Genomic DNA, 27,764 nt, shown 5'->3' with positions numbered 1-27,764 from the left:
CATGACACTTACAATAAAAACTCATTCCTGAGGTGCCCAGGCGGATATTCACAGCTGGATATTCCGCTAGCACACCAGCACCGAGATTCTGAACTCCTCGGTTTGAAACTCGGCGTTTATTCTATTCACTGTTAACATCATGTATTATATTCCTTCTGCAAATTCCTTTGTGACCCAAGAGCTATACTGCTGTAATGTTAAGATTGAACATCTTTTTATCTTCATCAGCTGCCGGTCAGGGTTTATCCCGGTCAGGGTTGCTGTCGATCCGGTTTCATAGGATAACACAAGGCAGGAATACCCTGGACAGGGTGCCAATCCGTCTTAGGTTCATTTGGTTCAATCTTAAAATTAATAGGTGTGAAAAACATGTAATAAAAAAGACAAAAAGGGGGCAATTGCTTTTTCCCAGCGCTGTATATCATACCACCCAGCATGGATATGCAGGAGCAGCTTTTTATTATCTCTGCATTTGTATTACTGATGGTTATTGTCTCTTACTGTGAAGAGGTTCAGACATTTGCCTAATTTTTGGGTACACAGTGTAAGGAATTAGCAAGTAGCAGAACACAGTCTGTATAAAACCCTTAGCAGATCTTCTATCCACACCTTATCCTCCAATTGAATCACTCTGTTCTCGCTGCCTCCCGTTCCCTGATTGGCTGGTCCTTCCTGCTCTTGGCTTACAATAGGCGGACAGGCAGCGCTAGAGGCGAACGCGCAGACGCAGGAGGCCAGGCTAAGGCTTTGTGCTAATGGAGGGTCAGCGCGTTGTTTGAGACCGCTAGTGATCTACCTTGGCTTTGAACAGCGTGTGAACACACTTTCTACCTCACATGAAGAATGTCAAAACGCACAAATGCATACCAATGTGTGCTACCAGTCCAAGAATGACAATCATACACGCTCATGCACAATTTCACACCGACGTGCATTCCTGACCGCCGTTGAGTACGCTTTGTACCCTGACGAGTGCCGTCCTCTGTGTCTGACCCAAAGCAATACAGGGCTTTCTCTCATCACAGAACCAGAGAGCTATAGAGGAAGGGTCGAAAAAAAAGAGAGACTCCGTCCCTCTCTGTCTCACTTCAAAGCTAAACAAAGAGCCGCAAATAGCTAAACCACTAGGTTGTCTGTCAGTGTGCTGCTGAAGACCCAACATTATTGTACAAACGTCTTCTTTTAGTGGAACTGACTGAAAAATCAGACAGCTCTACTCCGCTACAAGCTAAATTTATTAGTGCTGCCGGGGATTGGGTTGATTTAGAGGACAGATTGTTATTATTTCATGTACACATACAGCACAATGCTGAGGAATTCTACATGCCTGGGTCTGTACTGAATATATATTTTTAATAATAATTAATACATTGGTTGCATCAGTAGTTTTGCCTTTGTTTACACATTAAGATTTTTCAGCACTCAGCACACCGTCAGCATTCTCACATCTTTGCTTTAAATACGACTGATTCACGGTCAGATCTCTTTGTCGTGTTTCTTGCAAATGCTGGGTGGATATTTGTTTGAACATCATGCCGCTGTCAGTCATGAAGGTTTAGTAAAATGAAGGAGCACGGCGGCGGCCATTGTAGCTCTGTGTGAAGGGAATCGGCTGGTTCGAGACAGGCAGACAAAAGAACACTTATGAGGGCATCCAGTGGTGGGTTACCGAGGTCTAAGCCCCACTGTGGGGCCACAGTGACCCAGACTGACCGCTGGCCCAAGGGCCAGGCTCTGCTAACTCTGCCTCACGAGGAGGTGCCACCCAGGGCACGGGGGCATGGGAAGAGCCAGACATACTATACAGCTACTCGTACTGAGCGACGGCGTAAGATTTCGCTGATAGGAGTTTCAAATGTTACGCAGTCGCTTTTATTCACCATCTGAAACGATCACAAGGGAGCTCACTGTTAGCATACAGCTCAACATTCGATATGTCATTTTTAGTATTCATTTACCAAAGTGCTTTATTTATATATTTTTATTAACACAGTTATTTTTATTAGATTATAAAGTTCCAAATTGCAAAACCAACAGTTCAAAATACAATAAACACAATACAATGTTAACATCTTATCTAAATTAATTATATGTTTTTATGTATGAGTATTATTGTATATATAGTATACTTTAAATGCTTATTTAATTGACGTAAGTATCCAACATTATTTATAAATTGAAACACTATTTAAACTGCAGTGTTGTTACATTTAATTTACAAGTTTAAAATATATTCACATTTTTTTAAATGTATAAATATGTAAATAATATACTATTATAAATATGAATATGCTTTATAAATCAAATACATATCTGCTATTTATTTATTTTTTATAATTTTTAAGTTGTTTTTAAAAGAAATGTCCTTATTTTGTGCTGAACTTTCATCAAAATTAAGATATATGAATTTAATAACATATAAAGATATAATAAAGAGAAATTGTCTAATAAATATGTTATATATATTTTATAATATTATTTATAAAATATATAATATTGTGTGTGTGTATATATATATATATATATATATATATATATATATATATACTGTATATATAAATTATATATTATATATATATTATAATAAATAGGGAGATTTTTTTAAATTAAAAAGATACATTTATGTATTTTTAATGCATTAATATTTATTAATACATTTATGTTAATATATATTTACAAATAAATATCGTAAAGTTTCTTATTACAGTTACTTAATAGTAATAGTAATATATTAAAATATTAAAATTAGACACATCTAATCAAACACATCTTTTGTAACAAAGGCTCCAGTGAAAAGAAGTAAAATTAAATAATTGAAACAATAATAGTTCTTAATGTCCAACCAGCAATATGTAATATTATAGAAGTACGAATGATTCCTGATATATCAGTAAAAAGCACATTGTGATCTCAGTATTACTGTCATATTGTATCTTATTGCTCAGTTCTTGCCTCTCTGAGCTCCATGACTGTAATGTGTATTTAAAAAAGCAGCTCATGATCAAGCAGAGATGGTTTTGCCATACCATGAACTATGTGACACCTTTAAACTCCAGTGTACCATTGCATTCATACTCGGGTTAATAAGGCCCGATGTTCTCCGAGTCTCAGTTCAACCATTACAGAGACTTCCAGTGAGGAAGAGAGAGAAGAGAAGCCAGGCTGGTTTGGTACAGACTGTCTGTCTTTCCCAGTCATTTAGCTGGGCTGCCACCAGTGGGCAGTGGCACTAAACACCACTTAGCTGCCTCACCACTGTGTGCAACCACAAACCCATCTCAGCCAAGCCAACACCACTCTTCCTAACCAGAAAGTTGTAAGAGAAAGAAAAACTCTCCACGTCCTCATGTCTGGCCTTGTTGTGATGGGCAATTTAAATATGAGGAACAGGATTTGATTGTGAAAGGGAATTAATGTTGTTACCAAATTAATTTGGCTCTATACGCACTTTTTTTAATGAATCATTTTACAGCATATTTAATTAGCACTCTGCCTTTTATCACTTTGAAATTTGATTGCTTGGTTTGTAATATTTTATTAGTATTTTTGCTTTTTATTAGCTTTATTAGCTGTAATTACTTCTGTTTTATTAGTTGCAGTTGCCGAGCAGACAAAGCAGAAGGGCAGTCGCAGTTGATTTGTATTGATTAGAACATGAAAGTGCTTTGTCTGCACTTCATCATGCGATCTAATTATGATTGTAAGATATCGACAGATGCTTAATTTTTAATTAGCCCCTTGAAAATGACACTTGCTATATTGCTGTCTGCGTCACTGTAGGATTAATTTAAATTTTAAATTGTCCGCTTAACCCTTAGTGTAAGTGAAATATATTTATTTACAGTCATATTCACTCTGGTAATCAGCTGGTTGTATTTTGTTTATTTAGTTGTAATGTTGAGTTACGTCTCTGCATTAAATACCTCATTTTATTTTTTGTGGAATATATTAGTTGTCTTTTTACCATTCTTTAAGCTGTTTTGTCTGGTAGTGCGTGAAAAATGCTTTTAAAAAGAGACTGTTAAGGTTTGTTTTGCTTTAGTGTGTTTATGCTCTTTGTTGAACATTAGGAATAAAATCTCTCACTAATTTAGAGTAAAGTTTTCTAAAAGTGTGCACGGGTTGTAGCAGCTCTTTGTTATAGACTGAATGGTTCTGATTTCTTTATGTAAATATATAAAAATGTAAAATCAGTAAAATTTAAAGTCCATTTTTATTGCTGTAGTGGTTTGTTTTTTGTTTGTATTTTAATTAGTTTTTCATTTAATGTATTTTTATTGTAATTAGTATTTTTGTGACAGTATGTAAAATATGTAAAGGGATGATTAATGGTCTACGAGTAAACAGTATGAATAGATGAATGCAAGAAAAGATTTATGGTGTATTTAAGCGGGCTACGCTTCATTTTTTCAGGAAAGAAAAAACCTATGAAACATTCATATTTATATTTCAGTGGTTCTAGTTGTTCATTTGTTCTCTATTAATATAAGTGTAATTAAATAAAAAAGTTCCCAAAATACATTTATCAATTTTTAAATATGATCTTATAGTTTACTTTTAATTATATATAATAACCATGTTACAAAATTCCCAGTATATCAGTAGGACCATATTGAATATTGAAATGCATGCTGTACAAAGTATTAAGTAGAAAAGAGACGGAAAGTTTTTTTAAATCTAAAAACCAGAGCTCATCAGCAATAAAACAGTGTTTTATAATCTAATTTATCCTGAAATTAGGGTCACATTGTAAAGACCTGGTTTAACTTATTTAAGAAGTTTGATTTTAAAGTTACACTTTTACATGTTTGGCTTTTTTCCTCAACACCAATCTTCTGAAAGTCAAACCTAAATTTTGCTCAGTTTTCCAGACCAAATCAAGCACTTTTATTTAAGAGTTTTAACTAATATGCTCTTAGCATAATGCAAAATTTAATAGTTGTCATAAAATCATTTGTATTAGTAAAACAAAAACTAAACGTTTGTTTGTTTTTGGGGCTTTTTAGTTCATGTTCAGAAAAAGAAAGAGATTAATGCAGTTAAAGCCTCATATCATCCAGTAATATTTGGCATTATTATGATAAAGGATTATATTTAGTTTTCAACCAAGTCTCTGCACAACAGTGGTACCACATTCTAAAATATAACAATTATACTGTGAAATATTGTAAAATTACCTGACATTTTAATAATTTGATATATTCCAATTTTTAGTTGAGTTTTTGCTGAGGTTTGCTAAAAGTAACAGCAATGTTAAAGCACAAAATTACATAAAGCACTGATATAACAAAATTTAACAAAGAACGATAAAAAAGAAATCAAAATACTGACAAAAAAAATAGGATTTTAAAATTCAGTAATAATAACAAAAATTATGGAAATGGTTAGTGTTATAGAAGTGCTCACAACAGAGTTTGTATTTATTTATTTATTTATTAATGTTATTTAGTTTTTAGAAAGGTCTTTCATGTTTCCTATTTACTTGCATGTCACAGTATTCATTTTAGAGTTTTTATCATTATTTATTTATTTTAGATTTTTACACGGTTTGTTAATTTTAATCAATACACTAGCTCTTTTCTTTTCTGTTTTCTACACTTTCAGCTTTGCAGTATGTATTAATATGCACAAACTTAATGTTGTAATGAAAGAATCAGAAAGCAATTTAACTAAAGTAAAAGCATTCTAAGAAACTTAATGTATACTTTTGGGCATATCAGGACTTATACAACGCTATATATAAAGAATCCAAGAGCTCACTGTAAAATATAATGTCGTTCTTGATTATTTTGTACTATTTTCTACAACCACATGCTACTAATGTTCGAGCATTTATAGCTGCAAGTAAAATGTGTTCTTCCTGCCCTCTATCCTCTCTGTTTAATACTTTTTCTCTTTGTTTTGATCCATCTTGCAGTGAACTCCTCTGCCACATGACCCTAAATCTGACCCTGTCTGTTTCTTCTTTCTCCCTCAGATCTGAGACTTGTCTCTATGTCCCCCTGTCTGTCTATCTGGCTTCAGCGCTGGCACGCATCTCGCTCCCCAGACACCTCGCTTTATTTTGCCATAGCACAAACACTCACATGCACAATCGGATACGGCTCAGAAGCATTGTTCCTGCTTGCCCATTAATTTTTCTTTGTTTGTGTGTGTTGTATCTCAGGAGGGCTTTGGCGTGATCGTACTGAACCCCAACGAGAACACGCTGGAGATTGAGGTGGAGAAGGCGGAGGAGGTTCAGGAACCGATTCCAAACTCCTCCGACGAGCCGGCGGAGAAGCGGGAGCGGAAGGAGGAGCGGGTTGAGAAGAAAAAGAAGGACTATGAGAAGTATCGTAACGTGCAGAAGGAAAGAAAGACGGAGCGCGTCCTGATCCGGGTGAGTGAGGAAAGGTACTGAGGCGGGGAGGTCGGGAGTGAGAGAGAGGGGTAAAACGGAGGGTAAGAAAGGCTTTAGTACAGTTGAGTGAGAGGGCCACACTGGTGTGTGTGGTTGGCAGTGGTCCAGGTTGAGAGGCTGTGTGTGTGCTGAAAACCCATCTCTCCACTCTCACGTTTATTCACAACCCCTCCTTCACTCAGTCACACACTCACACTCACTCTCTCTGATGTAGTGCTCCACAACAGTGGCTTCAATCATCATCACAATTGTTTCCCTAAATGTTGTTTAAAACTGGCTAAATAATTGTCATTTATGGGTTTTAAGTCGTTTCAGAGTAATTTAATGTTTTAAATAATATAAAACAATTGTTACTTGCAAATTGTGGACAGTAATCCTTCATTAGATAAACCTTTCAATTAGAGGTTGTGCTGTTATTAATTAATGGTTCTATTATATAATAGTGGAAAACCCAATGTGTTTTTTCCATTACCCCTATATACACCGATCAGCCATAACATTAAAACCACCTCCTTGTTTCTACACTCACTGTCCATTTTATCAGCTCCACTTACCATATAGAAGCACTTTATAGTTCTACAATTACTGACTGTAGTCCATCTGTTTCTCTGCATGCTTTGTTAGCCCCCTTTCACCCTGTTTTTCAATGGTCAGGACCCCCACAGAGCAGGTATTATTTAGGTGGTGGGTCATTCTCAGCACTGCAGTGACACTGACATGGTGGTGGTGTGTTAGTGTGTGTTGTGCTGGTATGAGTGGATCAGACACAGCAACGCTGCTGGAGTTTTTAAATACCGTGTCCACTCACTGTCCACTCTATTAGACACTCCTACCTAATTGGTCCACCTTGTAGATGTAAAGTCAGAGACGATCGCTCATCTATTGCTGCTGTTTAAGTCGGTCATCTTCTAGACCTTCATCAGTGGTCATAGGACGCTGCCCACGGGGCGCTGTTGGCTGGATATTTTTGGTTGGTGGACTGTTCTCAGTCCAGCAGTGACAGTGAGGTGCTTAAAAACTCCAGCAGCGCTGCTGTGTCTGATCCACTCATACCAGCACAACACACAAACACACCACCACAATGTCAGTGTCACTGCAGTGCTGAGAATGATTCACCACCCAAATAATACCTGCTCTGTAGTGGTCCTGGGAAAGTCCTGACCATTGAAGAACAGCATGAAAAGTATGCAGAGAAACAGATGGACTACAGTCAGTAATTGTAGAACTACAAAGTGCTTATATATGGTAAGTGGAGCTGATAAAATGGACAGTGTAAAGAGTTTTAGATTCATAAGACTTTCTCCTTTCTAACTTACACAACTGTAGTGCTGTATGGCTACAAATAGCTGTGGATGCTGCACAGATGGTCCTGAGTGAACAGACTTGTAGTGGAGCTCAGAATTACCTCACACTGTTGTTTTTGTGGAATGTATTTATATAGCTTTGACCTTATTAAGAACATAAACTGTTTAGGAAATTGTGTTAGTAAATGTATTCACTGGGAAATGAAGACACTGCTAATGAATATGAACAAGCTATTTATTCATTGCGTATAGCTGTTGTGTAGCATTAGTAGTAGTTAGTACTGGCAGTACCAGCAAGCTGCTTTATTTATTTATGTACTTATTGCTGTTAGTTCTTGACTACTGCTAGCTTGTTTTTATAATTAATTTTATAATTAATAAACTGCTGATTAGTGCTTTCAGCATTAGCTTGTTTTAAATGCAGAATTATCAAGCTGTTTATCCATTTCTGATAGCTGTTGTTTAGCATTAGCTAGTGACTAAAACAAAACCAATCAGCTTTTCATTATTCTTGGTTGTTGTTGTTGTTGTTAGCATTAGCTAGTGACTAAAACAGGGTGGCTCGGTGTCACGGTGGGTTTAATCCCCAGGCGAGGCGTTCCGGGTCCTTTCTGTGTGGATTTGCATGTTCTCCCCATGTCTGTGTGGGTTTCCTCCATGAGCTCAGTCCAAAAACATGCAGTCAGGTTAATTGGAAACACTGAATTGCCCTATAGGTGTGTGTGTGTGTGTGTGTGTGTGTGTGTGTGTGTGTGTGTGTGTGTGTGTGTGTGTGTGTGTCTGCCCTGCAATGGACTGGCGCCCAGTCCAGGGTGTTACTGTGTGCCCCCCCCCCCCCCCCGCGACCCTAACTGGATAAGCGGTTAAGAAAGTAAGTGAGTGACTAAAAGAATATCAGTCAGCTGTTCATTATTTCTGATAGCTGTTGTTTAGCATTAGCTAGTGACTAAAACAAAACATATCAGCTGTTCCTTATTCTTGGTAGTTGCTTTTTAGCATTAGCTTGTATCACAGGCTGTATAAACAACCTATTTATTTGTTGCTAATAGTTGATGTTTAGCATTAGCTTGTTACTATAATCAGCACCCACAAGATAAGCATTTATTGCTTAAAGTTGTTGTTTAACATTTTCTTTTATTTTCTTTTTTTTTCTTTTTTTGTTGTAGGTGAACAAGCCATTTATTCACTATTAACATTTGTTGTTTAGCATTAGCCAGTTGCTGTGAACAATACCAACTTGATGTTTATTCATTGCTGAAATATCAATTATTGTTTTATTTTATTTATTGTGAATATCAAGCTGTTTATACTTAGTGCTGCAGCGTTAAATTGCTTTATAACTGTTCCTGACTGCAGTTTTGAAGGAATTGTGTTGTATTAAAGGTGTAGTTTGTAATTTTACCTGATTATTCATCCTGTCATCTTAAGTATATCAGAAATATTAAATGTTGTTTTTAAATTCCAGTCGTTGCTGAAGTCACAGCAGATTCCAGCATTTTAAAGGGGATTAACTAACTACCTAACTGACTAACTTTGCTTAAACCTGCCAATATTTTGTATATATTTGATAAAAAAAATTAAATATGTTAACAAAGGTGGGTCAGAGCAGTGTCCCCCTTATCCACTGGCCCTGAGATTCACTGTGATTAAAATCCATTTTTTCCCAGCAGCACCTATCACATCCTTATCTCTTTCTGGGCTACAACTTAATCCTGCACACACACACGTTCAATACACACTTCTCACAAACATACACACACCTCAGGCACTTACCTCAGTACACGGATAAACACTAAAATAATAAACCAGCTCTGAAGTGAATCTCCACAGTGGTCAGACAAAAAGAAAAAAAGAAACTGTTGGCAGACAGCTAACGCTTTGTTTTACTGATGCTTGTGCTACTCTTCTGCATGTGTATATGAGACACATCACACAATACGATACTTTCAACGGCGTGTGAGCTGTCAACACACTTCCAGTAGTACCTTCTCACACACACATACACACACCGTACTGGAAAGTATAATTATCTGCATTATTAACATCATGTCGGCGTAAAGAGCTCTGCAGCGCTGTTTTTCAGGCCCCATAAACAAGCCCGCTTTAATGACGGCCTTCCCGTCGCGCCAACGGAAGTCTGACACCCTTCACTTATTTTAATGAATTCACTATACAACAGGACAGGAGTTTTTTCACTTACACACACGTTAGACAAGGAATTCTGCAAAGTAGCCATCAGCGAGTGCAAATCCTCACACTTCAGCCATTCTCACTTTTTTTATCCATTTAATCACTGCACATCGAGAGTAAGTTCTGCAAGATGAGGGAAAACACACTGTCAATACCATGAAGCTCATGAAGCTCCTGTCTCAGTCCTGCTGATGTCTTTATGTGTGAGGAAGAGAGAGAAGGACGAGAGAAGTTTTGTTCCTAGACGTGAAGGGGAAAACCCATAATAATGTCTTAATAAATATTTCAGCTAGAATAGTTGAAGATTCACATAATGAGCTCTCTCTCTGTCTCTCTCTCTCTGTGTCTCTCTTTTTCTCTGCACCTCGCTTCACCGTGTCCCCGGAACCTTTTGCACTTTGTAATGCTAGCAGGGTGAGATCGTTAGAGCAGCACTACCCAAGGTTTTCCCAATTCTGCTAGGTGGGTATTGGGGGGGGGGTACCTGAGGTACCTGTACAAGGACAGTGACTGTGCTATATACATATGTATATGAGAGCAGAGTGGCATAGATATAATCTTAATAATAGACAGATTTCTAATAGTAAAGCTTGAAATTAAATAAAGTTAAAAGTTTACATTTCGTTTTAAAGGGATACTTTTGAGAATAAGTACTTTTGGGAATACTTTTTTGTAGGAACGTTTTTAAGAACGAGTATAACCGCTTTACCACCATTTCCTGTTAAACATATATTTGTTAATTACATCAAATAATAATGAGATCAAGAAGATAAAGAGTAAAAGGGAAAGTTTACTAGGCAGCAGTAAGGCTTCTATGTTGTCTGGCTTGAAGACGGTGGTACTGACAAGACAGGAGAGAGAGAGCTGGAGGTGGCAGAGATGAAGATGTTTTGGTTTTTGTTGGGCGTGATGAGGATGGACAAGATTAGGAACCAGTGTATTAGAGGGACAGCGCAGGTAGGATGTTTTGGAGACACAGTTAGGAAAGCAAGAGAGATTGTTTGAGCATGTGCAGAGGAGGGATGAGAACTGTAGGTGGCTGATGTGACAGAGGAGGATGTTCAGGACGGGGCAAGATGGAGACAAATGATCCAATGTGACGATTCCTAATGGGAGCAGTCGCAAGAAGAAGAAAAATAATTTAGTTACCTCCCCCCAGATGATCCTGTATTGTGTCATTACCATAAATATATATTCCAAGCCTACATATTTATATCAGCTCCACTTACCATATAGAAGCACTTTGTAGTTCTACAATTACTGACTGTAGTCCATCTGTTTCTCTGCATGCTTTGTTAGCCCCCTTTCATGCTGTTCTTCAATGGTCAGGACTCTCCCAGGACCACCACAGAGCAGGTATTATTTAGGTGGTGGGTCATTCTCAACACTGCAGTGACACTGACATGGTGGTGGTGTGTTAGTGTGTGTTGTGCTGGTATGAGTGGATCAGACACAGCAGCGCTGCTGGAGTTTTTAAATACCGTGTCCACTCACTGTCCACTCTATTAGACACTCCTACCTAGTTGTTCCACCTTGTAGATGTAAAGTCAGAGATGATCGCTCATCTATTGCTGCTGTTTGAGTTGGTCATTTTCTAGACCTTTATCAACTGGATATATTTTTGGTTGGTGGACTATTCTCAGTCCAGCAGTGACAGTGAGGTGCTTAAAAACTCCAGCAGCGCTGCTGTGTCTGATCCACTCATACCAGCACAACACACACTTAACACACCACCACCATGTCAGTGTCACTGCAGTGCTGAGAATGATCCACCATCTCTAAATACTTATTTCACAATCTGAGTGATGCTTTTAAGTCAGTATTTGTTTCTTACTTTTTTGGCAAATTGCCTTTGACACAGGTGGGATGTTACCAAGATTTCTGTGGGATTCTTCAGGTGTTTATGGGGCACCTGCTGATTGGGCTCATACCTCCATGACTTTACAAAAAGGCATGTGTTTGTATTTGCACGTCCGCATGTGTGTTTTTCCCTCTTCTCCACCCATCCTCTCAGCTCCTAGAGTAGTGGGCGGATCTGGCCCACTCTCATTCTTTGGAACTTTTTAATCTTTTCTGCCGGTATTGTACCAAGCTCAGGCTTCTCTCCTCCCCTCCTTGACTTCCTGCTGAGCCGCAGACCACCTGCACGTCAGTCCTGCGAGCACGGGGAGCCTGTTCCTGCCCACAGTTGAGTTGATTAATACGCTTCCTTACCCTCGTTAAGGAGCCCTTAACTGCCTTTAGCACTCTTACTTTTTTGCACCCCCCGGGGTTCATAGTGTCAAAGTCCCCAAGCCTGCATAATCTTCTAGCGCTCTTAAAAGATCACAGCCCAAACGGCCCACGTCTAGTGCTTCTGGAGAGGCCGAGAGGACGAGCGAGACAGCCAGAGCAAGAGGAGGGGACACTTTCTTTTTTTTTTTTTTTTTTTTTTTGGAAGTTCACTTTACTCTGAATTTGAGGCCTAATCCAGTTACCTATTTTCTGTCAGCCAAGCGGAGGAATAGCATGAACAAAACCCACATTCAGGGCTTAAGAAGCTTCCAAAGATTTCATTCAGGCCTAACCGGGACAGGCTTAAGGCCTGAGCCCCTGAGGGAAAAGAGCTGTTTTTCTAAATGTCCAGAATATTTTTTTCCCTTACTTTTTTCTTATTGTTGCTTTTTTGTTCTGTAAGTGAGTGAGACAGCAAGGGGCATTGATCGTCAGCAGCTTGCGTTAAGCTTTTCTCTCTCTCTCTCTTTTTTCCCTTCTGTGAGCTCTCACTCTCGCTCTTCGTGGTTTCGTTTATTCATTTCTTAAGTGCCTGCAGAACTTTAAGTGTCAGGTCCTTGCAGCGATGGCATGAGTTTATTGAATGCTTTGAGTACATGGTTTCGCTCTGTTCCTCTTTTTGTACATCATCTAGACAATGTTTTATTCCTCTTGTATAAGGTCAACAATCTGTATTAGACCACTTATTTGCTTCGTCTTACAGCTCCCTGTCCTGCTCTGTGTCAAGGCCCAAGCTTTTGGAAGGTGAATGGAACAGTTGAAAAAGTGTCAAGGCTGTCGAAGATTTTGTTTAACAATGTCCTGCGACTGTAAACACGTAGCACATCTGTACACCTCATCTAATGCCTAGTTCACACTACACGATTTTTGCCCTGATTTTCGCTCGCCGACTGGTCACCGCTGGATTTGCCGGCTCGGGAGCAACTCGGCGTTCGCCCGGCGATCCATACTCGGCTCTCAATCACTATGTGTGAACTACTCAACAACTTGATGTTGGAGTTTTTAAACACCGTGTCCATTCACTGTCCATTCTATTAGACACTCCTACCTGGTTGGTCCACCTTGTAGATGTAAAGTCAGAGACGATCGCTCATCTATTGCTGCTGTTTGAGTTGGTCATCTTCTAGACCTTCATCAGTGGTCACAGGACGCTGCCCATGGGTCGCTGTTGACTGGGTATATTTTTGGTTGGTGGACTATTCTCAGTCCAGCAGGGACAGTGAGGTTTTTGAAACTCCATCAGCGCTGCTGTGTCTGATCCACTCATACCAGCACAACACACACTAACACACCACCACCATGTCAGTGTCACTGCAGTGCTGAGAATGATCCACCACCCAAATAATACCTACTCTGTAGTGGTCCTGTGGGGGTTCTGACCATTGAAGAACAGCATGAAAGGGGGCTAACAGAGTATGCAGAGCAACAGATGGACTACAGTCAGTAATTGTAGAACTATAAAGTGCTTCTATATGGTAAATGGAGCTGATGAAATGGACAGTGTGTGTAGAAATATGGAGGTGGTTTTAATGTTATGGCTGATCGGTGTATATATTCAGACTCACTGTTGCTTCACATTGATGCCGTCTCTGTTCATATGTCTTAAGGACATTTCTAGAAGCGCAGAGCGTGAGTGAACTTTGGCCTTCAAGACCTTGTTTGTGACCCTCGTTGCAAGGACATGGGTGCTGACTGGATTTGGCTTAATTACACCTATGAACTTTTGACACAGCCAAAGCAGGGGTCAATAGCTGAAGTCCAGGGGCGCTCACCTGTTTATATGCGTGTAGATGTATCATCCTAGGGCTTGTGTGCATGTGTATGTGTAGAAATATTGATCTTGGTTTCTCTGCGCCAGTAAATACCTACAGCTCCCACACCTACTGTGTGGGAGCTTATGTTAGAGAAGCTCGTACGTTCACGCAACTCTGTAGTGTTATTTTTTGCATGTGAACGGCTTGTCGACCGAGCGCTCGTCTTTCAGAAGCTGTGCATTACACCCGCTCAGATGTCTGCTCCCAATCTTCCTGTCAGGTCAACCTTAAACACATCCAATCTGCTGTGTCGACCCAAAGCCGGGCCCTTCACAGCGGGCCTCTTCTCCGAACCTTCACCTCATCTGCGTCAATTAAACCCAAGCTGTAATTTAATCTGACAATCACAGGCTTGGCGCAAGGCAGGCTGAGATTTGACGAAGATGACCTTTCTGGCCGTACGTACCCGGGAGCTGTCTCTTAACGGGGAACCCCTGCGAGTCAGGCACTAGTCCTTTTGTACTTTGTTAATGAGATATTGATTTGAAACAATGCACCAGCAAATTTTTTTTAAGATTAGCTCTGTGGCAGCAAGGTCACGCCTCTGTACAGTGACGGCTTGACTTTTTATGCGCCGAGTGTCTGTCGGGAAGGTTCCAAAGTTTTGCATTGATTAAATATTCCCACTTTTGGTTTTTCACTTTCCTTTCTTTTGCCAGGCACAAACCATTACCAGTGTGCCCTCATCCTGTCATCTCACTGGCTTCCAGTAGTCTCGCTCGTATTTAAAACCCAATGGTTTTCAGGTTGTTTTTAATGTCCTTTTTCTCCCTCCTTTGCCTGAGATACGAGAGTTCTTTCATTGCTTGCTCTCGTCTCTGAACGAGCACCTTGTTTGTGACTGGCCAGCTGTGAAGAACAAATCTACAGGAAGCAAGTGCCAGTAGCTGTTTAGCCAGCCTGAGGCGGCTAGTCTTTCCGCACTATCAGGAAGTCCACGCGCCACCACAAAACTTGGCTCCAGTTTTATCACGCACTACAGAGTAAAGCAGTCTTCCATACAGTTGACTGGTAATATTGAATTTCCCATGAATGTGCGCTGGTAGGCAAGGTGTGGGTAAAGAAAATGGGTGGCCAAATGCTAATATGAAGAGTATAAACTGATAATCTGCATAATAATAGAGCTGCTGATGGACACATTTCTGATAATGACCAGCTTGTTTAATCATTTACCGAAAGCCTCCCTGTTGAGAGTTTGCTCTTCAGAACACTTACTGGGCTCAGACTGGGTGTATTTTATGGACTTTTATTTTAGGGGCCTCTGCGAACACCACTGTGAAGTGTTCAAACTCAAATCTCAGCAGAGCCACTGACCATGTCAGCGTCCACACAAACGCGGTTGGTCGTGTTTGAGGGAGGGAAGTCGAACAGAGTCTCTTCCCGCTGCAATATACAATCTCCGGGACTGGTCCAGGCGCCTGCACGAGTGGGGGAAGTCACAAGGAGCCTAGCATGGCTCTCTGTATGCAGTACAGATCTGTGAGGAAACCCAACACTAGCAGGTGATAAGAAGCGGACGCAGATTGGACGCGTGTTGAAGGGGCCGTGTGGTGATCCGACTCTGCTTGATCAGATCGGGGTCGCGGCAAAGGATTTACAATCAAGTATTGGAAATGACTAGATTGAGGGATAAAAGGGGGAAATCCGGGGGGGACTAAATCCCAGTTTTAAACATTGCTCAAAAAGTGAATTTCAGACGTACAAACTGATATATGTATAGTCTGTATATGGATACATATTAGGATAAACTTGGATAAAAGAACACTAAGAGCTATATATTTTTTTACTTCTTTAACACTTCAACACTAGTTATTTTACTATAAACAGTGTTACTTACATTTTCTGTGTTATTATAAGTAAGCAAAGAATTTTTACACTCTCTTATGGTTGCTCCTGTATTTAGGGTTTGATACAGCAGATTGTTCTGGTCCGTATATCTGATTTGGAACAGTTTTTATTCCGACTGCTCTTACTGAAACAACCAACCATATGTGTGTATATACACCGATCAGCCATAACATTAAAACCACTTCCTTGTTTCTACACTCACTGTCCATTTTATCAGCTCCACTTACCATATAGAAGCACTTTGTAGTTCTACAATTACTGACTGTAGTCTGTCTGTTTCTCTGCATGCTTTGTTAGCCTCCTTTCACCCTGTTCTTCACAAAGCAGGTATTATTTAGGTGGTGGATCTTTCTCAGCACTGCAGTGACACAGACAATGGTGGTGGTGTGTTAGTGTGTGTTGTGCTGGTATGAGTGGATCAGACACAGCAGTGTTGCTGGAGTTTTTAAATACCGTGTCCACTCACTGTCCACTCTATTAGACACTCCTACCTAGTTGTTCCACGTTGTAGATGTAAAGTCAGAGACGATCGCTCATCTATTGCTGCTGTTTGAGTTGGTCATTTTCTAGACCTTCATCAGTGGTCACAGGACGCTGCCCACGGGGCGCTGTTGGCTGGATGTTTTTGGTTGGTGGACATTGCTGTGTCTTATCCACTCATACCAGCACAACACACACTGACCATTGACAAACAGGGTGAAAGCAGGCTAAAAAAGGTATGTAGAGTAACAGATGGACTACAGTCTTCTATATGGTAAGTGGAGCTGATAAAATGGACAGTGAGTGTAGAAACAAGGAGGTGGTTTTAATGTTATGGCTGATCAGTGTTACTGTTGAATGCTGATGACAGAACATTTTAGGGATTATTGCACCTGTTCTACTGTGAAAAATACTCACCCATTACACCGTGGCTTATGTGTAGTCTAGTCTAGTCTAGCATAGGGGTTTTCCTGGCCAGCGTAATACATAAGTAAAAGTAGCTTGTTGAAACTGTTTACTTTACGGTGGCTGCGTGTTTTACTTTGTCGGTAGATAATAAGCACAGACCGGGCATCTTACATTCCTTTTCATGCCCATGGAAAATCTGAACAGACGCCCACATGAATCCCAGTCATCCGTAGACATGATGGTATTTTTTCTACTGTATTCATTCTCACATCAGGGAGCTTTACATATCGTGTTCAAAAAAAGTTTGTGTGTTTGAGGGGTTATTTCTTCATAATAAATACTGGTAAAGTTAGAATTTCGTGTTCTTAGAGTATTTAGATCATAATAATTTTCTGACCAACCTGATGAACTCATTCTGCATACAGGTCAGTGTGTACGCAAGCTAAAAGAACACAGGAGGAAAAAGCCCTAGTTATTAGGCTCTGTGCATTGAAAGTGATGAACGCAGGAGGGTCGGAAGCTCCGCGGATGTGCTATAATGGGCCAACACCTCCATTAAGAGCTCAGCTGAAGCTTAGCTCAAGAGCCGCCGAAGCTTAGCTCAAGAGCCGCTTCAAAGCCGCACGCTTTTTTGTTGTGACGCTTTATTTGGGCGTTTGTACGCCGTGAATGTATTCCACTCACGTGTGGACGCACACCTTCCAACTTCAGATGTTGGTCTGTAGAAAACGCAGCAGGTTAGGGAACAGCGGGGAGTCTGTCAGACTGGCACATGGCTGTGGTAGGAGAGACAGACAGAGCGAGAGCGAGAGAGGAATGGGTGAATCTGTCACCGGGAGGTGGTCTCTAAGGGCGGCCTGTTTTGCCGAGCTAATTAACCCCAGGAAATAATTACACAAAATGCAAATTCGGGAGCGATAAGTGTGGGTCCTATCAGAGCAGGTAGTCAATCATGTGGCAGATAATGTGTGTGTGCGCTTGTGTGCATTTTTGTTTGTGTGTGTGTTCAGATGCAGCCAGGTGTAGGACTGTGAGTGCTTGATAAGGTAGGGGGACGTTACCTGGTCCTGCCAGTGAGTCGCAGAGAAGCCGAGGTCTTATTCATTCATTTATACACACTTGTGCTCATGGAGTAGCACAATGATCGGTCCATTTATAGCAAAGGATCTTCTCTGGAGGACGGACACTGCCGCTGTTGGCTGAATGTGTTTATTGTGGTGAAATTAGCCCTGTTTAGTGGCCATAATAAATAATGGACATGCTTGTACCAGGGGATTTTCTATTAAACCACCTCAATTTAAGCATTTTTTGTTCAATTTCACATTTGCACTGTTAGTTACCTTAAAGGAATCACTTTCTCATTTCAGCCTATTGAACAGTTTATTGCATGAAAACATGACGAGGTATAAAAGGATAAAAAATGGGAGGTACAATTTTTGTAAGCAAAGGAAATCATGCCAAGGCGGTTACTTTATGTCCACTCTGATTTTTTTTTTTTTTTTTTCCCCGTTCTGTTATGATTTCTCAAACCTGGGGTCATTCATTCATTCTAGAGTGTTTTACCACCACTGTATGCAGCTCAGGGTCCGAGTGGCTGGCTTTATCCACAGCTTGGTGTGGAGGAGCTTGTCGACTGCAGTGTGTATGCACTAATGTAATTCACTATACTTCTGTAAAGTTATGAGTTAAGATTATTGTTCATATCAAGCCAAATCTACCACTACCTGCTTATTTGTAAAGTTTATTTTAAAAGCCTAAGTTTACATTAAGGTTGAGGTGTTATCCAATTTGTCCACCATGGACGAATAGATTCCTGCCACAAGCTCTAACCTTCTAAGACCCAAGCTGTTATTCTTATGCATTTTTCATTCTGTTTTTGCCTTATTTTTTGTCTAGTACTTTTGCTACCTTTAGATGGCAAACAAAAGTGTCTACGGATGGGGACATCGGGTCTAAGTTAAGCTGAACAAGGTATGTCCTCATATGTGACCGCAGGGTCTCAGGAGGCTAAACCTGGGTTCATTCCATATCCCAACTGATAGTCAATGCTTGTTGAATCTTGGTTAGCATGTTAGGGTTTGGTGAATCTACTCCTATGGAGAAAGTTCTTTCCTTACTTCTTAAATGCATTAATGATAAAATACTTGATTATAAAAGCCAAAGAGACGAGACCTCACCTTAAGGCTTCATATAGCGTTATGGTTTATGGTGTCTCATTGTGATCATCAGCACTTGATAAGATTTTCTGATTAAGAAAATAAATACTAAGTTAAACACTGGGTTAGAATTGAAACAGGTGTAACTGGATTGGTGGATTGTCTGTCCAGACCTTCAGTTTAATGCGACATTATTTGCAGTGATGCCTCAGTTAGTTTCACTGGACATTTTTCTATGGTTTTATTTCTGGTGACTCTAATAACCAGTCTGTGTTTTTATGTTTCTTTTGAGAGTGTAAAGTGACCTAAAGTGTAAGAAAAGCACTTATCACATAAACGTCTTTGAAGGCCACCAGTGGTGCATATGACAGACCTACTGTCTGTCTGCTTCAAACATCCCAAGTTATAAACCATCCGTGATGGAATCTTCTGTCCCTGGGTTGCATCATTTCACCACCCCTTTCATATTTATTTACTTTCATAAGCAAGCTGTTTGTCAGGAAATAATTTAGCCCTTGTCAACTGCTTCGATTATCATTTGGTTATTAAGCGGTTTTCAGGAATCTAATCTGTAATTAAATGCTGATGCAAGAAGAACCAAATAATGAGCAAAGTGTGAGCTGTGAAGGGGAAAAGTCAAGGAGGCTGCAGGGCCAGCTGTGATTATTAGAGAAGCCTCTGCTAAAGTTGGATACAAACAGCTCTCAAATTAAGTGTGGCTATGCCTAAAGTCAAGTCAAGTTTATTTGTATAGCGCTTTTTACAATAAACATTGTCTCAAAGCAACTTTACAGAATCAAGAACCAACAGACCAAAAACTCTGTTAAGCAAGCCAAGCCAAAACTCTCTTAAAATTACAGGAAGAAACCTTGAGAGGAACCAGAATCAGCAGGGACCTGTCCTGAAGTTTGCCAAGACTTGTCGCTGCTTAACATTGAGGAACAATGTCTCAAACTACATTACAAATGTGTAGTCTTGAAAAGACCTTTTGTAAGCTTGAAAAGAAAATTTTTGAACATTTTTTAATCAAACTGCGTCATGTTAGTTGGGAACAGCAGACACACACCGCAACCTTATTTACTTTATCTATTTTTTACTTTTTCTATTACATTTACATTTTTGGCACTCAGCAGACGCTTTTATCCAGAACGACTTACAGAAGTGCTTCCACAGTAACAATTCCCTCTCTTGTTTAAGTAGACAACAGTCCAGTGATACTGCTGATAATCTGCTAAAACCCTGTTAGAACAATGTTTTTTCTTTTAATACGATGCTATATAAGGTGAGCAATACTCAGACAAAGTGCTTAGTAAAGACTTGAGTCTTTAATAGTTTTTTTAAAACAGCGAGAGACTCAGATGTTTAAACAGACAGAGGAAGTTCGTTCCACCACTTGGGTGCCAGTACAGAAAAGATTCTTGATGATCGTCTTCCTTGAGTTCTGGGTGGAAAAGCAAGACAAGCGAGATTAGAGGCTCGGAGGTTGTGTAGTACAGAGCTCTCTAGGTAGTTGGAGCTGGTCCATTTTTGGCTTTGTAGTCGAGCATCATTGTTTTATACTGAATGTGGGCAGCTACAGGAAGCCAGTGAAGAAAACACAGCAGTGGGGTGAATGTGGCAGTGTTTGGCTTGGTTGAAAACCAGGCGGGCAGCTGCTTTTTTAAATTTTAATAGAGGACATGGAAGCAATAATGCTTTAGCAACTAAACTAATTATGCCCTGCAAAAGATCTTATTCATTCTTCTGTATGAAATGCTCTCAGTACTTGCTAGACATGTGAGACATAATGAGGGGTAGATATTGGGTGTGTTCAAAAACCTAGTGAGCTGCCTTGCTGTCTTACTGCCTACATAGAGAAGATTCTAATAAGTCATTGACTTATAAGGCAGGTTATTTGAACGCGCTACTTAGACAGCGATCCCATCAGTTTTCGCGTACTAAGCTAACACACTCGGCCTCATGCCATTCAAACCAATGGGATGAGGTGGTACAATGCCCTAGCATGTCAACTAACATCTCTCTCCGACAAGCCTGAATTTGCAAATGACACTTGTACACATTTATACAAATTAAAAATCAATAATAATTTAATTACATTTGAAAAAAACCTCCTAATTTCTAAGCACCGTCCGCCATATTTTTTATTGTTCTGTGAGAGTTGTGCCGCACTGAATGCTGGGATTGCCTTCACCGCTAAGGCAGCATTGCATGCTCCCTTGTTATTCTGTCAAAATACCATTCAGATTTAAGGTGCCTTACTAGGCAGCATTTTAAGGCATCTAAGAATTCGAACAGCCTCCTTCTCGGGAGCGCGCATAGGATGACATAAAATGCTGTCTATGTAAAGAGCTCACTAGGTTTTTGAACACGCCCTTCTGGCTATGTCTATGTGTGCTACATACTGTGTAACTGTACTGTTGATGGTGCACAAATAAAATGACTTATTTGTTTGAAGTAACTTCTAATATAATGTTTTATGTGGTTAGCTTACTTTATATTGTGATCAATTAAAGTGAATAGTTCTGTCTCTGAAAGGAGAGATTATAAAGTTGAGATTTATTTACATTTACCTGATGAATTCATAAAGGTTAAAATTTTGGAGTATTGTTTTAAGGATGCTTAATCATAAAGGCAAGATGCTGTAGTATTTTTTATCAATTTATTGCAATTACAAGTAAGAATATCTAAAGAATACAATCAAACCAAACTGTTAATAAACGAAGTTACACAGTTGACAATTAGGGACCTTGCTTGATAGCCCAGCAGTGCCAGACCTTGGGTCTAAACCCACAACCTTCCTGTGGAAAGTCCAAAGTCTTAACCACTGAGCCGTCCCCTCCCCTTAGAATTAAACGTATAACTAATCGAAAGCCTCTCCAAACACGAGAGGTCGATACAAGCGTTGCAACTGCACTAATGTTCCTTCTCTCTTTTTGCACCCATCTGTTTCTTCCTCTCTCACTTTTTCATTTGGGTGCCACATCACCTTAGGCCCATGTTAATTACGAGTGTTCGGTCCGCTCCAGTGTTGTGACCTTCCCCCAGCATTGGCCGTTTATGTGCTCGCTGCTTGTACCGAGGCCACATTGATCGCTTAGCCAGGTACAAATTAAGATTTAAACCTGCCGTCACATGAGCTATCGGTTTTTACATTTGGGGCATTTGCAATATGCAAGGCTCATTGAACCTGTGAGGTAGTGTGTGTGTGTGTGTGTGTGTGTGTGTGTGTGTGTGTGTGTGTGTGTGTGTGTGTGTACACACTCTCCTCTGTGTGGTTATTTGTTAAGCTGTTTGCTCTGATCTCTTACAGCTCTGTGTTTATGTGTCTTTTTTTTTCTTTTCAGGAGAACGGCTCACATGAGGATCACACGCTGTATGTGTGGGACCACTTCATTTCCAGATCACTCGCCGAACACATTTTTGTTGTTGCTCACAGCTATGGAGGGCTCTCTTTCGTCGAGCTGGTGAGTGTTTGTGCTGCTTTTTCATAAAAGACTAAAGAACTTCCACACATGCTCACCATCGGGAGAGTCGGGATTGTGCGAGCGGAGTTATTAAAAATAAATAACGTTTTGTTTTGTTAAGAAAGTAGCTATTCTGTAACCATAAGCAATCCAGAGCATCCTGTTCCTTGGGCGATATGTAAACCAGAAACGGGGGGAGGGCTGAAATACAGAGAAATTACACTACACTGGAGAAATCCAGAACTGTGGGAGGTAAAGTTGAGAGAGACAGAAATGGACAGTTGTAGCTCATTTGAGGTACAGCTCTAGTCATCTGAAGGCCAGGCTGTTGGGCCCTTGAGCAAGTCTCTTAACCCTCAATAGCTTGAATTGTAAGTTGCTTTGCGTGAAATGTCTGCTAAATGCTGAGAATGTAAAATATAAATGTAGGATATGACATGTTGGACCACAAGACACACAAAAGTAAAGGAAGTCCTCTTACATTAAAAATCAATATGGGGCGCTAAGGTTTAAATCTAGGCTCTGCTACCGGTCGGCCTCTAGCAGGCACAATTGGCTAATGGCTGCAGTGGACAAAATTGACCTTCAGTCTGCTGGGTGGGAAGGACCAGACTTAAGGGGTGGGGTTTTTAACGCTGTGTAAGGACCTTGGTTGCCCAGGGCACCTGTACAGAAAGTGGAGAAGCGCAGAGATTGGGGCGTGGCTCTCCGTACATGAAGCCAACCTCACAAGCAAATCCAGCGAAGTATGGGTGAATAATTGGTAGGACTGCGCACAGGTAGAAGGGAGTGTGTGTCAGGTGAATATACACCCTTTCTGGGCACCGTCAGGGTCCCCAGCAGCGGATTGGCTGCGCTAAATTAGGAGAAAAAGCTGAAGTTTTCCTTTACATGAGATTTAGATTTTTTATATAACAGTCTTATAACTTTTGTAACTGCCATTAGATTAATGACATTATGACCACCTCCTTGTTTCTACACTCACTGTCCATTTTATCAGCTCCACTTACCATATAGGAGCACTTTGTAGTTCTACAATTACTGACTGTAGTCCATCTGTTTCTCTACATGCTTTTTTAGCCTGCAGTGACACAGACATGGTGGTGGTGTGTTAGTGTGTGTTGTGCTGGTATGAGTGGATCAGACACAGCAGTGCTGCTGGAGTTTTTAAATACCGTGTCCACTCACTGTCCACTCTATTAGACACTCCTACCTAGTTGGTCCACCTTGTAGATGTAAAGTCAGAGACGATTGCTCATCTATTGCTGCTGTTTGAGTTGGTCATCTTTTAGACCTTCATCAGTTGTCACAGGACGCTGCCCACAGGGCGCTGTTGGCGAAATATTTTTGGTTGGTGGACTATTCTCAGTCCAGCAGTGACAGTGAGGTGTTTAAAAAAAACTCCATCAGCACTGCTGTGTCTTATCCACTCATACCAGCACAACACACACTAACACACCACCACCATGTCAGTGTCACTGCAGTGCTGAGAATGATCCACCACCCAAATAATACCTGCTCTGTGGTGGTCCTAAGAGAGTCCTGACCATTGAAGAACAGGGTGAAAGGGGGCTAACAAAGCATGCAGATAAACAGACGGACTACAGTCAGTAATTGTAGAACTACAAAGTGCTTCTATATGGTAAGTGGAGCTGATAAAATGGACAGTGAGTGTAGAAACAAGGAGGTGGTTTTAATGTTATGGCTGATCAGTGTACGTGTAAATTTACTAGGTTATGCGAAGCACATGACGTATCGTTTGCTAACATGTCTGATATTTAATTTAGCTCGTTTGACTGACTTTGGAAAAACCCTGGCAATTCTACTGTACAAAATGCTGTAAAGGATCATTTATTTTCACTCCAGTCTTTGTAACTAAATCTAACACAAACTCTTTGCTTACCAGAGATGCTTGGTACTCTGCAGCAGTGCGAGTGTATCCGTGACGTATCTGATGTGTCTGTAATGAAGACGTACAGTCTATGATGTGCTGTGAAAAAGTAAAATCTGTGGTAAACAGCACTGCACAGCAGAAAGAGTGAGCGAGGGAAGCGGCGAGGGAGAGGGATTAATCGTTCAGCGTTTGATGTGCTTGATCAGAAACATGTTTATTAACTGCAAAAGGCGAGCAGTAATTAACCCGCAGACAGCTAGCTTTCTGGGGCGCCATTCATGTGTCAAACGGTCCGGTCCGGCTTTCGTTTTCCTCCCCCTCACTGCTCTCTTGCCTTTATACCCTCAGCGCTCCCCTCGGACCACTTTCCCGATCAATTAGCCGCTGAGCTAGTTTTTCCCCCTTGTTTTTAGCGTGTATTGTAGAGAGTACAGTGCTTGAAGAATCTTTCATGCTGGATGTTGTGTCTGTGGAGCAGCAGTTAATAAATGTAAACATTGTTTAAGTGGGGTAGGAATTCTGTCAGGCCTGTCGTAGTTGCAGCATTAAAGGGGGCGTGAGACTCAAGTAACCTCACTCTTCTTTAGGGGTCAAAGGTCTTTAGTGTTGTCCTGAGAGGTTAAGCTTTTCAGATAGAGAGATAGAACTATAGGGTCACACACACACACACACACACACACACACACACACACACAAAACTACACACAGTGTCTTTAGACTAGTACATTATTTTTGGGCAGTACAGCAGTACTTAAGTTTTAAGGTATTTTTTCCCATAAGGATGTATGGGAAACCTGTTAATGAGTTCCATTGTCCTGTGGAACTGCATATATTTTGGGCTTATATAAAATAATGGGGTTGTTTTTGACACTTATACACTGAAAATAACACAAATATAATAAAACTCTGAAATACAATTGAAAAATGTTATTTAAAAAAAATTAAACCTGCACTTTTACTTCTTTATTGTTTCCTTATGCTTCTTAATCTTGGATCTTGGCTTGATCTTTCTAAAAAGGCTGAACACGTAGAATTTAAGGGTACAAATGTCTCTACGAAGTGTGTCAAGTTTAAAAGATTTCGAGTTAAGGGGACTTCGAGTTACAAGGTACCACTGTATTAACTAGTTTAGGTTAAGCAGTACAAAAGCTGGACCCCTGAGCTGTGAATAAATTCTAAACTGACAAGTGTTCGTTAATGTATGGATGGTAAAGTCATCCAACAGTCCACAAATACAATGCAATGTTACAGGACCAAGAGCACCTTATGGTGCGGACACTCATTTCTGACCCTGTTCTAATATTTCAGGATGATAATGGCACCATACGTTTTGTGATACAATAAATCGAAAGGTCTGGTAAACACCAGGATGAAGTGTTTCAGTCTCCATAACTGCAAAGTGGAATATTTGATGATGACCTGTTTTAAAATACCTGTATTCATGTGAACGATTTCTTCTGTCAGAGAGGTCGTTTTGTCATGCAACAAAATAACATATGAACTCATTTAGTCATGGATTGGTGTGGAACAAAGCTGGCAGGAATGCTGGTCATGGTTTATCTTCCATTTTTGAAATGTGTTTTTGCTATTATTATTAACATTATTGAAAAACACTTCGTCTGAAGTGTTTAAAGTACACACCGGAAAGCTGCAGATAAAGTGCTGTTGTTAAAGAAAAAGTCAGTCAAGTACACTATGAGGTATTATTGATTCTGTAATTTGGTCTGTATTTTTATCTCTTCATGAATAAAGGCTGTAGGTGCAGTAGGATGAGCGTTGTATCAAACAGCTCTCGCTTCATTGGCTGCGTATCTATTAGCGCGTTGTCCGCTTTATACATGAAGGATGTGTCAGATTTTAATGAACATAAGCCAGCAAGGAGACTTTAAATTAGCCAGCCAGCTTTCGAGACAGTGCTCATTTTAAAACCACACACACACGCTGACGTGCAGGAATAGCTGTGGAGAAAATCCGAACCCAAACTGTGTGGATCTGTGTGTTACAAAGCATTAAGAGCATGCTGGAGGATCTAACCGTATCACAACCACCCGGCGGCATGAATATTACACGACTAAACAAGTGTATGTATAATGCTCAGAATAACACACTTGTGATCTGAGGGACACGAACCCATGACCAGCCGTTCACTAGCGTACATCAAAAGGAGAAAGGAAGGGAGAGTTTACAACATTTGGGTTCATGGACAGTGCAAGCATGTGGGTTTGGGACAGGGGAGGAAAAGGGGAACCGAGTAATGAGATCAAAAGCAAGTCAGCTGAGCCAGCTGTCATAGCGGTTAGTGCACCTTGCCTCATTGCCCCTGCTAACTTGAAGTTAATGTGAAGTTGGAACTCTTGATACAGTAACATATGATCCACCACGATCAAATAATCAAATTCATTAACGTTGGAACAAATCCCAATTAATGTTGGTTTTGATGTTCGATCTTCACTTTTGCTCAGTACCTGAGGAGAGTTGCATGTTTCCCCAGTGTCTGTGTGGATTTTCTCAGGGTGCTTTGATTTGATCCCTGGGTATATTTATTTAACCTTGGGTTTAACTGACTGACTAAGTAAGCAACAATGTGCCCAGTGTTTCCAGTTGGCACTGGACCCATCAACATTGGTCAAGATGACACAGTTAGTGAAAATTAATGGAAGAAATGGATCATTCTGCTTGTTTAAACCAAAATCATGCTATTATATTTTATGAAATAAAGTATATTATATGCTACATGTCCATATATAAAAGTAAGGAGTGATTGGTGGCTTTCTGGCAAAAAAAAAAAAAAAATACTACTCATTACTTACTTTACTTAATTACCTAATTATTACACTCATTACTACCTCAGCAGCTAATGTAAATGTTTAATGAACCATTCTTGTTTTAATGTTAGTACCCCAGCTGTTTGACCCATCCTCCAAGGTACCACATCTGCATGTACAGCTGCATGCAAAAGTTTGAACACCCTTCCATCAAAAAGACTCTTTAATAAAAGTTTGTAAGCTTGTACTAATACTGAACAACAATGTTTTTCCAAGCAGCTATTCAAGGATCTGATCATGCTAACTGCTACTTACAAAAGAGTGGAAAGCTATTCGAAATTATGAATACACCTTGAGCTCATAGTTTTACTGTCTAAATGTCATTTAGAATTTTAAGTACGGGAAAACTTTGAAAGTCAGGGCATGATATTTACTTTTACATTTTCAGGATTTAGTACTGTGACAGTATATTTTCTAAGCAATTGAGTGTTAAGTGGTGGCAACCTGGCAGTGTTGGGGCTTTAACCAGCAACCGTTCCATTACAAGTCTAGTTCCTTAACCACTAGGCTACAACTGCCCTATATTAAAGGCAAAGCAAAACACCCATGTAATCTCAAAGGACCTGTGGACTGGTTCAACAATGCTGGTGCAACATTCTACTGTGTGGTGTTTGCACAAACTAGATCATTTTGGAAAATGCAGTGGAATAATGAATAACAGTTCTAGTCTTTAGCAAATGTCAAAAAAACTGAAAACAATTTTA

At 40.1% G+C, this 27,764-nt stretch overlaps 1 protein-coding gene across 4 annotated transcripts in view; it reads left to right on the top strand.

The window, feature by feature from the left end:
• Positions 1 to 27,764, top strand: part of arb2a (ARB2 cotranscriptional regulator A) — a 220,545-nt gene that overhangs the window by 90,511 nt on the left and 102,270 nt on the right. For all 4 annotated transcript variants that reach the window (XM_063017893.1, XM_063017892.1, XM_063017894.1 and 1 more), the window contains exons 7-8: positions 6,167 to 6,382; positions 22,222 to 22,341. In XM_063017893.1, coding sequence (XP_062873963.1) covers positions 6,167 to 6,382; positions 22,222 to 22,341 — 336 coding nt within the window. The remainder of the gene's footprint in view (positions 1 to 6,166; positions 6,383 to 22,221; positions 22,342 to 27,764) is intronic.

The sequence above is a fragment of the Trichomycterus rosablanca genome, chromosome 21 (assembly GCF_030014385.1).
Source record: "Trichomycterus rosablanca isolate fTriRos1 chromosome 21, fTriRos1.hap1, whole genome shotgun sequence".
In the NCBI taxonomy this organism is placed as follows: Eukaryota; Metazoa; Chordata; class Actinopteri; order Siluriformes; family Trichomycteridae; genus Trichomycterus; species Trichomycterus rosablanca.
This window is presented reverse-complemented; position numbering and strand designations above follow the sequence as displayed.